The 12,163-nt window shown below is 42.0% G+C and overlaps 1 protein-coding gene across 1 annotated transcript in view; it reads left to right on the top strand.

Moving 5' to 3' along the window:
• atg2b (autophagy related 2B) overlaps positions 1-12,163 on the top strand; it is a 31,579-nt gene that overhangs the window by 1,878 nt on the left and 17,538 nt on the right. Inside the window, exons 2-15 of the mRNA XM_080751316.1 lie at positions 4,135-4,545; positions 4,642-4,804; positions 5,769-5,921; positions 7,152-7,254; positions 7,360-7,522; positions 7,618-7,797; positions 8,314-8,410; positions 8,512-8,676; positions 9,096-9,247; positions 10,125-10,236; positions 10,732-10,975; positions 11,080-11,242; positions 11,376-11,468; positions 11,704-11,892. Of these exons, the coding sequence (XP_080607442.1) occupies positions 4,384-4,545; positions 4,642-4,804; positions 5,769-5,921; positions 7,152-7,254; positions 7,360-7,522; positions 7,618-7,797; positions 8,314-8,410; positions 8,512-8,676; positions 9,096-9,247; positions 10,125-10,236; positions 10,732-10,975; positions 11,080-11,242; positions 11,376-11,468; positions 11,704-11,892 (2,139 nt within the window). The 5' untranslated portion in view covers positions 4,135-4,383. The remainder of the gene's footprint in view (positions 1-4,134; positions 4,546-4,641; positions 4,805-5,768; positions 5,922-7,151; positions 7,255-7,359; positions 7,523-7,617; positions 7,798-8,313; positions 8,411-8,511; positions 8,677-9,095; positions 9,248-10,124; positions 10,237-10,731; positions 10,976-11,079; positions 11,243-11,375; positions 11,469-11,703; positions 11,893-12,163) is intronic.

Here is a 12,163-nt window from a genome sequence, read left to right on the forward strand (position 1 = left end):
CAATGACAGCGTTGGGGTAATAGGCCCCCCCCTCGTGTGGGGTAAGAAGCCCCCGGAGGCTTTTTGCCCCATGGAGAGAATAACTGCTTATTTTTGGCAGAATCGTTCAGTTAATGATACAAACGTGAAAATTGGCATTAGCAGTTTCCATGGGTCACTTTGAAATGGACACTTTCAAGATGACAGACATTTTTCAAGATGGCTGACACCTAATTGGAGCAGTTATGTGATATAAAGGGTTATTTTACCCAGGGGGCAAACCAGCCTTTTTTTGGGAAACCTGCATTTGCCCCGACATAAAAAGTTGTCCACCAGAAATATTATCCATGACCCAGTAGGATCACAACCTATATGGACAACCCGGTCAATTTGTACAACAAAGTCCAATATGGCCGCCTCAATATTAGCCCCTATTAGTTTTAATGGATGGTGAATAGGGCAAAATTTTAAACTGAGGGATATTTCCACGAAACTTCACAGGTTGATCAATGGTATACATATGAACATTTTTTGTATTGCAAGTTTCCATGAAATCCAATATGGCCGCCACAATATGGCCGCCATAATGTAAGGACCCAGAAAATAGGTTTTGCCTCTAACTTCTGAACCAGATGAGCTAGAAACGCAAACTTGGTGTCTATTTCATGGTGTCTGACCATGGGAGACTCAATGGAATAGCTAATTTTATTATTGGGTGTGTCTGGACCTTTATTGTGCATATTTGCAAGATGGTGGATTCCCAAAATAGAGCTTTAACATAATTTCTACCATGATTGTTGACTGCTTTTGCAAATACAAGCAATATGAATCCATTTGCTAAGATTTATGGCACAGAAGGGACTTATACCTGTATTATTCTTGAGTTTGCATGTTGTCAAAATGGCTGTAAACGAGATATTATATTTCCTACCCGATTCTACTGTATGTAGTTGTAGCAATGACTTCAGATAAAATCAGAGACCAAAACAATGTATCTTAGAAATTATTTTTTTATTAAAAAAAATATAAAAAAGAGAGAGATTATCTCAATGAAATGAATGCAACTGCCTTTTTGGGTCTTTCACACATAGACATGCACATGCTTTCCAACAACTTCAGCTTCAGGGAAATTATAATGAACACATGATTAAAACAGGCTGCATTATAATGCAAATAATTGCTAGTCACTATCACTGTCATGTGTACCTATCCTGCTGCATCTTGTCTCCAGTCCTTGGCAACGACACCCCAAGTAGCATGCAATTCCCTTCTTCGCACATGAACAGTTTTTCTGGCAGCCTTTGATACAGCTACATGATATTGCCTTGTCCATTGATATAGGCCAGGCTGGCTCTGTAGATGGACAGGGGACTGCCTTCCCATGGCGGCAGCATGATATAGGCATCTATATCATGCTGCCACCCACCTCCTAGACCTTCCAGAGCTGTGGGTGAGAACAGAGCAGGATGCATATCTTCCTATCCATCACATGGTCTCAGCCCTTGGACTCGCACAGTGTCGTGCCCTGCCCTTTATTCACAGCCTGAGTGGCAGAGATACCACCAGCTATCCCTTTTTCACTGGAAAGAAGGCATGGTTCAAGACCAGCATGGGTCTAGATCTCCCTGCACTTCAGGAGTTTGGTGAAAATTCCTCTTATTCCCTCTCAGAGGATGTCAAGAATCAGGCTAGAGACCTCACAATAGCTGTATATGCATCAAAAGCTGACCATTCGGAGGACTTTGACCTGGCAAAGCTGAGAGTGTACAAGTTCCTAAATAACCGATCAACCCTGTTGAAGCTGCTGCCACCTACAGAAAATGCCTTTGGCCTGCACCTGAAAAGAGCTGCTCTTGCAGCCATAATAGATAAAACTGCACACATCGCGAAGCCAGACATCCCTTGCTTCACTGAATATGGATGGTCTCTCAGTGATGGGAAGGCAGTCCCCTGTACATCTACAGAGCCAGCCTGGCCTATATCAATGGACAAGACAATATCATGTAGCTGTATCAAAGGCTGCCAGAAAAACTGTTCATGTGCCATCCATCCATCCATTCATCTTCAACCGCTTATCCGGAATCGGGTCGCGGGGGTAACCGTTCCAACTGAGACTTCCAGATTTCCTTATCCTGCGCAACTTCCTCCACTCCCTCTGGGAGTATACCGAGGCGTTCCCAGGCCAGTATGGATATATAATCCTTCCATCTGGTCTTAGGTCTGCCACGGGGTCTCCTCCCAGTGGGACGTGCATCGAGGACCTTCCTAGGAAGGCGCTCGGGGGGCATCCGTACTAGATGCCCGAACCACCTAAGCTGACTCCTTTCCAAGTGAAGGAGCAGCGGTTCTACTCCAAGTCTCTCTCGGGTGATTGAACTTCATGTGCGAAGAAGGGAATTGCATGCTACTTGGGGTGTCGTTGCCAAGGACTGGAGACAAGATGCAGCAGGATAGGTACACATGACAGTGATAGTGACTAATTATTTGCATTATAATGCAGCCTGTTTTAATCATGTGTTCATTATAATTTCCCTGAAGCTGAAGTTGTTGGAAAGCATGTGCAGGTCTATGCGTGAAAGACCCAAAAAGGCAGTTGCATTCATTTCATTGAGATAATCTCTCTCTTTTTTTCTTTTTTTTTTAAATAAAAAAATAATTTCTAAGATACATTGTTTTGGTCTCTGGTTTTATCTGAAGTCTTTGCTACAACTACATACAGTAGAATCGGACAGGAAATATAATATCTCGTTTACAGCCATTTTGACAACATGCAAACTCAAGAATAATACAGGTATAAGTCCCTTCTGTGCCATAAATCTTAGCAAATGGATTCATATTGCTCATCTGGTTCAGAAGTTAGAGGCAAAACCTATTTTCTGGGTCCTTACATTATGGCGGCCATATTGTGGTGGCCATATTGGATTTCATGGAAACTTGCAATACAAAAAAATGTTCATATGTATACCATTGATCAACCTGTGAAGTTTCGTGGAAATATCCCTCAGTTTAAAATGTTGCCCTATTCACCCCCCATTAAAACTAATAGGGGCTAATATTGAGGCGGCCATATTGGACTTTGTTGTACAAATTGACCGGGTTGTCCATATAGGTTGTGATCCTACTGGGTCATAGATAATATTTCTGGTGGACAACTTTTTATGTCGGGGCAAATGCAGCACACCTTCCTTTGCCCCCTGGGTATTTTGGTGATACAAGCCTGAAAATTGGCATGAGTAGTCTCTGTGGGTCACTTGGCAATTAGCCTCGGAAACCCAGACTTACTTGGCAATTAGCCACCCACAGTTACTTGAAATTTCAATATGGCAGCCATTTTTCAAGATGGCCACCACCTTAGTGGAGCACCAAATAAACCATTATATCACTTAACTGCTCCACAAGGTGTCAGCCATCTTGAAAAATGTCCGCCATCTTGAAATTTCAAGTAGCTGTGGGTGGCTAATTGTCAAGTGACCCACAGAGACTGCTCATGCCAATTTTCATACTTATATCACCAAATAAACTATTATATCACATAACTGCTCCACTAAGGTGTCAGCCATCTTGAAAAATGGCCACCATCTTGAAAATTCAAATTCCTCTGACAATTATCTTGTCAAGTGACCCATGGAAAATGCTCATGGCAATTTTCATGATTGTAGCACTTATTCTGCTCCAGGACATAGAAGGGGGCCTATTACCCCATAGAGGGGGGCCTATTACCCCAGTAGTGGGGCAATAGGCCCTTTTTACATGTTTTTCTTTTTGTACTATAAAATCAAATGTATCTAATTTTTCAACATGGTGCCCATATAGGTGTATTGGGTAAAGCATTGTTAACATGTACATACTGAATTAATATCAAAATGTATTTTAATTGGTCATAAAATAGACATTATCCTTAAGGGGGGCCTTTTACCCCACCTTACTCTACAATAGTTGGATCCGAGAAGTAGTGGAGTAGAAGTAAAAGTATAGAAAATTGGAAATACTTCACCGAAGTACAAATACTTAGGCTACTTACTTAAGTACAGTACAGTACTTAAGTAAATGTACTTAGTTACTTTATTCCACTGTTTGCAAATGTCTCTGTCAGTAAACATTATCCAATGTGTGTCAGATTACGAGAGAGTCACCACGTGTGTTTATATTCTGTAGGCGCAGCAAACTGGAGTCGGACCAATTGCCAAACATATCTTCAAGTTCCAGCACATCTGTTGAAGTGTCCCCATTCTTGGGATGCGGAAGAAGCTTGGGGTCACGTTTTATTGACTTTTTAAAGTCAACAGGATGACAGAACAGGATATTAATTACTAAATTGGTAGCTATTTGCGTAGCTGCTAATATCCTCTGCTGAGAACTTCAAGACCTTTTTACTTTTTGGGCGGGTAAATTCATTCAGTGAAGATGCCGTGGCCCTTTTCAGAGTCCATTAAAAAGAGGGCTTGCAGATACCTCCTGCATCGGTACTTGGGAAACTTTCTACAGGAGAAGTTGAGTTTGGATCAACTCAGCTTAGACCTCTATCAAGGTACTGGATCACTTGCACAAGTCCCCCTGGACAAATGGGTAGGTTTAAATAATGACAGAATACCTCACATAAATGGAAGTAGACTTAAATGTGTGTACTGAAAAAGACCTGACATTTCCCCCCTTGTTCCTCAGTCACTGAATGAGCTCCTAGAGACAGCAGATGCCCCTTTTGAGGTAATAGAGGGGTTCATCCAGGCAATTTCTCTAACCGTACCATGGGCGGCTCTATTGCAAGAAAACTGTGCACTAGAGATCAAGGGAATGGAGATGGTGTTCAGACCCAGACCACGGATGGGTGAGGAAATTACACATTCACTTTTTCCTTTAATGGGAAACTTTAATATTTTTGATTGATCAATTGTGGATTTTAACTGTGTCTGAAAAAGCTACCAAACTGGCTTCTAGTTCTAACTAAAGACTATACAAAAAAGAACAAAGATATCTTAGTATACTCTTGTGGCAGCTTGTTTGGCAAAGACATTTGGTATAGAGCGGAAATGGGGGGCCATGGGGTCCAAGTATAGACCCCTAGGTAGTGAGAAGGGAGAACCTGATCAACAGTCAAAGTAAGGTTTAATAAGCATACCGGCCAACACCCGATTCTAACTAAAGTATTAACCTTTCTCCCGCTGTACTCACAGAAAAGTTAATTGCGCATACTTACTTACTTACTTATTGTTCCTATTGACTGCGCTTTAAATAGACATAACTAAATATATATATAAAAATAGTGTAAAGTGAGCGGCGCTCACGATACAAGTTGATATCGTTTGATAATGTGTTACTCTGGATACTTATAAGACACGGACAGTTATTACACAGTATACAAGATTATGGTAACTGTGATATGTTTGTAATACACCTGTCTGGACACAATGCTGTGGTCAAGAGATGAAAATGTGCTCCAACAATGTGTTCTTTTAAGTGGTTGCAGCTTTATGGAGTTATTATTTCTTGTATTTTTCTCTTTACAAATACTTTTTGAGAACAGTTTCCCTGTGGATTCCTCTGGGAAATGAATTCTGTCTTACTTTTTATATTACTGCTAGGGTCACTTCTGCACCTGTGCATGTTGCAGCAGAATCTTATGTGTACATTTTCTACTTTGTATAATACTAATACTTTGTGCGTGTTTTCAGCGAGCCCACACGGTTTCTGCAGGAACTGCTTTTCTAGTGTTTTGGATGTTGACTTTTGATTACTTTTTGTTGTTAAATACATAATTTATTTTTCTTTTTGTTATTCCTTCTTTTCTGTAGCCTCTGGCATGGAACCAATGTACTGGTCCAGCTTCATGACCAGTAGCATGCAGCTTGCCAAAGAATGTCTAAGCCAGAAACTTACTGACGATATGGGGGAGAGCTTTCAACCATTCGAAGGACTGGAGAAGTTTGCAGAAACCATAGAAACAGGTATATGTTATTAGTAAAAACTTGAACCGCTATTACAGGGGTCCTCAAATACAAATCTTGAAGGTCCAGAAATATTTTTTTGAAACAGGTCCGGGTCCGAAAAAAAAAGGCGAAGGCGAAATAAGGCGGATACATTAATACAGTATGTACTGTATGTATGTATGTTTATTATAATCATTAGAATTGTTTATTTTAATTATTATTATTATTATTTGGAACTTTGGAAATCTCAGTTGGAACTGTTACCCCTGCTACCCGATGCTGGATAAGCGGTTGAAGATGGATGGATGGATGAATGGATAATTATTTATGCATGTAGAGTAGGCTACATTATTTACATTTATTGTGTAGCAATAAAACACTGGCTTATAGTTTAATTATTGGAAACTAAAGAGCATAAATGCAATATTAGGCTTGTCGTTCAGAATGGAAAATAAAGTGAAACTTAGCGTGAGGGGGAGAGGATTACTTGACATTCAGTTGACACACGTACTGCACAAGCCAGGCTGTGCTGATTGCCTATGTCAAATGGCCAGTCAAATCAGGGTCAACGAGTCATAGTTATTAACCTAACACAGCCTAGGATAGCTGGCAATAATATGCGACGACACATCACATTGTTAAAGACGCATGATCACGCATCGCGAGTTTCGCGACCATTTCTCGTCTAATGCAAGCAGTTGGAGCCTTACATCGTGGATATTAATGTGTTGCTGTTGTCCTCTCCAATTGAACAGCCAAAGGTAGAAGATCTCTAAGTTATTAATCCAGTGGGAGCAATGGTTTCCAAGAGGTTTTAGCAACTTTTTCAGGCAACGAGCGGCATGAGTGTGTGGAGAGGGGAGGGGAGGGGGGAGCAGCATGGAGAGCAGACTGCTTCGGAGGGAAGGAAAACCTTTGATCTACAAGCCCACAGCACGTTGCAGCCGCGACGCTTTGTGGGCTTGCAAATTGGCGTAGGGGACGGGGTGTGTCTTGTGAGCCTGTGTATGTGTTTGAGCGAATGAGCACATACACACCCACGCACACACAAACACAAATCACACACAGTCAGTCCGATCAGATACAACTGTGCGGAGATTTCTCAGAAATGTGCCGCGGTCCGGACGGAGGTGCGCCTGGGTCCGGACATGGACCGCGGTCCGCCTATTGAGGACCCCTGCGCTATTAGGTACATAGAATAGGCAGTTAGAGGCACAAAATATGTATTGATAATTTCTTCTCTTTTAGTTCTGAGGAGAGTCAAGGTGACGTTCTTGAATACAGTTCTTAGAATTGAACACGTTCCAGACAATTCCAAAACTGGAATTGCTCTTGAGATTCGGATCAACAAGTAAGTGGAGTTAATTCAGTGGGTCAACCTACAGTATTTGTTATTCCTTTGTCAATGTGTTATTGTTCTGAGTTCTTTAACAAAGTAATCTTTTGTTGCGTTCAGAATTGTTTACTGCGATGAAACGGGTGAGGAGAGTTCTAGTGTCAATGTGCACCAACCCACCACATTTGCACATAAAAACCTGCAGATGGAAGGAGTCACCATCTTCTGGGATGAATTCTCAGAAGCAGCACGTGCTGGTTTCAAATCTTCACCTACATCTGCAGTGGGTTTAAAGCTTTCCTTTCTTCATTTCTTGGAACAGATTACTTTTGATTCCATTCTTTTACTTATTAACTTAAGAACTTCTTCTCTCTCCAGGAGACTGAGGCCAAGCTCTCCCCTAGCTGGAACCCCAAAATAATATGTGAGCCTCATCCCCAGTTCACAGAGCCAGTGTCCTCAGCTACAACCTTTGAGCCCATGCAGATAGGCAGCTTTGGTGGTAAAGTCGAACTGTCGCTCACCTTGAAGCATAACCTAGTAATGCCAGGAGCAAAGGTAATGCCTGTTAGTTTTTAATGATAACATTGGCTCAATCTCAATGTCCGTACTCACTCATGCATTCAGGCTTTGATGTTCATGAGGGCTGTCCCACTGACATTTTTAACCTTTTTGTGGATACCATTGGAGAAGTCAAAGAACAAAATTCTGACAATGCGTTGTCCTTGGTGGTCACTTGTGCACTCATACATTTACACTGAACACGATGACAATTACACTCTGAGGGTTCAGTGCCCAAGAGCTCAAAACCGTTATCCCATCCCAGTGGATTTGATTCAGATTTTGGGTTGGATTATGAGCACTTTGATATCCAATCTGTGACCAAATAATATTTTTTAACACCGAAAATCAAATTTGATCCACTCGAATAGGGATTGGGCCTAGAGATTACATACACTGAGATTGGGCTAACTTTTTGATTTTCACAAATTGTCTCATTTGTGAGACATTTAGCCTTTTTGGCAGTCGCAGTCAATCAGTGATTAAAATGACTATGTATACTTTGCTTTCCAGCTTGACGTTGATGGAAAAATTGATACAATGATCATCCTCTTGTCTCCACGACAAGTCCATCTTCTACTGGACATGTTTGGAGCTTTCTCAGGTGGAGGTAAGCTGACGGTTGTTTAGAGATGTTCCAGCACAGCAACCTTAAAGATAATGGTCATTTAGCAGTTGAGTGAAGGAGCCTCTCTTGCTTTTCATTTGAAGGAGCTCAGGAATGGGCCAAGGATAGGAAAAGTCGTCCTATGCAGCAAGAAGATGAATACCGGCTCCACATGGAACTGAACCGCTGTCTAAAGAAGGACACTGCTACACCCGGGGCTGACCCGGAGCTCTTTGAGAGTCAGACTACCAGAACCGTGTCTAGCAGGGGTTAGATTCCGCCTGACCATGTTCACACTTCACACAGCAGACCATTTTCCTCTCAAGTCAAACTTTCGGTGCGGTGGGGTTTACTTTCCCACATCAAGTGTGACGTGAGAGCAAAATGGACATTGATTTGAATCGCATAATCAGTCCTAAAAATCTGCCTCATTCATTATGATTCATGATTGCATTCTGTCTAATAACATTTGGTCTATAATTGTCTAGTCTTATTTTCTTCACACACATCTTATATACTTACTCTATATCAACAAAGCAACCCCCAACAATGTAAATAAATTGTTTATACTTGAAAAAATCAATTAGTCTAAGTAACCAATTAAAGCCCTGATTTTATATTGATTGAATTTCTATTAAAATTATTCGTTTGATTAACGGTTGCACCCCTAAATCTATGCTTTGTGCAGAGGACGTGTTCTTCTCCATGGCCGACATGGACATGTCTCACAGCTTGTCATCCCTCCCTCCCTTGGGTGAACCGCCCACTGTGGACCTGGACCTGTCTCTAAACAGCAACTACTCTGCCTCCCCTGTAGAGTCTCCTTCTGGCAATGCAACTGTAAATGCTCAACTCCTTCACTATGATTACACAGACATGTTAGAATAGAGTATTGACATTCTCCAGTTAATTGTAACATTTATTTTATGCCTTCTTTGCCTTTCCAAAAAATAATAATATATATATATATATGTTGTAGAACTTGCAAATAGTGTGTGTGTGTGTGTGTGTGTGTGTGTGTGTGTGTGTGTGTGTGTGTGTGTGTGTGTGTGTGTGTGTGTGTGTGTGTGTGTGTGTGTGTGTGTGTGTGTGTGTGTGTGTGTGTGTGTGTGTGTGTGTGTGTGTTGTTAGAAAGTGTTTGCCTGTTTGCCTATATGCAGTACATGCCCAAAATAGTGAAGCCATGTAGGGATGGGACAATAAGCGATATTATCGTTTATCGTGATAAAAAACACTCACGATAATCGTATCGTGGAGATTTAATTTATCGCGATATCGTCCTCCGTCATGCACTGGGTTCAATTCACCTTTTATTTGCCGAGCTGCATATCCGGTACCACTAAAACTCTCTATAATTGGTAAAATGTACTTATATTATACGTACTTGATACAGTCTTTTTTTCAATCTATCAAATGGCTTTGCCAAAAAATAGGATATGATGATATGATAATGGATTTGGATTATCGCGATAATATTGTAAATCGCGATTTATTTTGTCACAATAATCGTGATATGACATTTTCATATCGTCCCATCCCTAAAGCCAGGTTGAAAGTTGTTAATTATAATTTATCATCATTGTGGTTATAGATCATTCATTAGTATTTTGGTCTGCGTTTATTATGTCTACTACCCATATGTACCTAATGTGAACCATGTTTGGATGATATTACAAAGCAGTTATCTTGGTCTCACTGAATGTGTTTGTCCCTGCAGAATCTCTGGGATGATTATCTGGACGTGCCAAGACAAAGAGAGAAGCTCACCAACGAAGGCCCATTCCAGGTCCGGGATTCACAATTCCCCCAAAAACTATTGAGACAGGCCTGTAAGTACTGCATCAGAATACATTATCCTTCCTGTGCAAGTCATATTTTTGCATTCCCTGTGTTGACTTTTGTTGACGTTTGTTGCTTATTATCAATATGGATGATGGCACCCACATCCAGTCATATCTATGCGGGTGCTGAATGGATTCCAGTCGAGAAAGACGGTCCTCACACTGCAGGGCTCCTCTTCAGCTCATTTACTTGCGCTAGACTAGACATTGTGACATTTTGAGCCTAAAGCCTAAGTTTTAGAGTCTATTTATTACATTGTATGACGTGTCAGAAAAAAAACTTGAACACGAAAAATGTAGTGTGCTTTTTCCTTGAAAAAATGATAAATGACCCCCAAATAAATGAGTTGAAGTCGAGCAGTACAGAGCAGTGTTCAAAATGTTTTTTCTTTTTTTTTTTACTGACCAGAGTTACGACTTACAAGACAATCTATCTACAGTATATGCATACAGTGGCATCATTGTTTTTGTGTTGTGTTTCAGCCCATCCATCCAAAACCCATGGTGATGAGTCGAGGCCAGAGCTGGTATTCAGGCTGACTCTGGGCAGCCTGGCTGTCTCTGTCCTCCACATTGACCCCCTGCCCCCACCAGATGCTGCTCCCAGCCCCCTTGCCCCCATGGCCACAGACTTCTTCAGCATGGTGGACCCAGGCCAGCTGTCTGCAGCTGCTTTCCTCCAGTCTCGGACCGTGTTTGACCAGGCCTGCCCCCATGACCACCTCAGGTGTGCTTGCTCACTAAATTCCTCTTCCACAGGGTTGGCACCAATAAGGCGGGATGGGACTGTCATTGTGTGCTTTAATGCCTAACCAGGGTCTATCTCTTCAGGTTTGTGGGCCAGGATCTGAAGATAAATTACGAACACTGTCAGGGCTCCAGCCTGCGGACCTTTAGCACTGATGTTTCCCTAGGCAAGATGGAGTTTCTTGAATGCCTGTTTCCCTCTGAAGCCACTGTCGATGGTTCCCAAAGAAGGGTTCAGTACACAGAGGTTAGGGTTCCCAACACTAGCACACAATATGGCATGGCAGCTTTGGATGATCAAGCACTGCAATTATTCTCGACAGGTGCACCTGGCTCATCGTTTACAAGCTTGTCTCACTAATTTCCCTGTCACACCTCAGCTCCTGACATTTGACACCCCAGCTGATGCTGACGTGCCATCAACCACCTGCCTTCGCCTGCTTTATAAACTGGCTGAGCGCAGAGGCCCTCAGGTAATAGCCTAAAGCTCAATTCCATCACAACTATTATCGCGTGACAAAAATGGCACATCTCCAAGCTCACAACACATCGCAATGCAAGGTGAGGCTGTGAGCTCAGATCTGCTATTTTCGGCACGTGACACCACTGCACGACAAAGTATAAAGCAGGCGTAAGCCAACAATACAACACATCGTATGCTCTAATCTCCAGCTCTCAATCCATCACCTCTTCTACTACTTTTCACAGGGTGGCCAGGTGCGTCTGAGCACCATCCCAAGGAAGGCCGAGATTCAGGTAGAGCTGGGTGTGGTCCGCTCCGAGCTAGACATCAGCATCGTAGACCGTCTTAACTCATTACTACAACCCCAGAAGCTGGCTACCACAGAGATGATGGCTTCTCACATGTATACGTCCTACAATAAACATGTTAGCTTGGTAAGGACGTCCTCTGAACCGCTTTCGCCCTGGCGTCCACATTTTAGACATGTTATAGGTGAAAATCTTAAAATATTCGCTGATCTACAAGTTACATCACGTCGCAATGTGACACGTCATGAGCTTGTAGATTGGCTACCTTCGACAAAGTATAAAATAGGCTTAAAACAGGGCCTAAGTGGTTACGATTGTTTACCAACAGCATATTCAGGGCTACAATTTCTTGATATACGCCTATGTGAAGAATTTTTTGTCTTGGAAATGCTTTTAG

This window comes from Nannobrachium achirus (assembly GCF_963921795.1).
Source record: "Nannobrachium achirus genome assembly, chromosome: 20".
NCBI lineage: Eukaryota > Metazoa > Chordata > Actinopteri > Myctophiformes > Myctophidae > Nannobrachium > Nannobrachium achirus.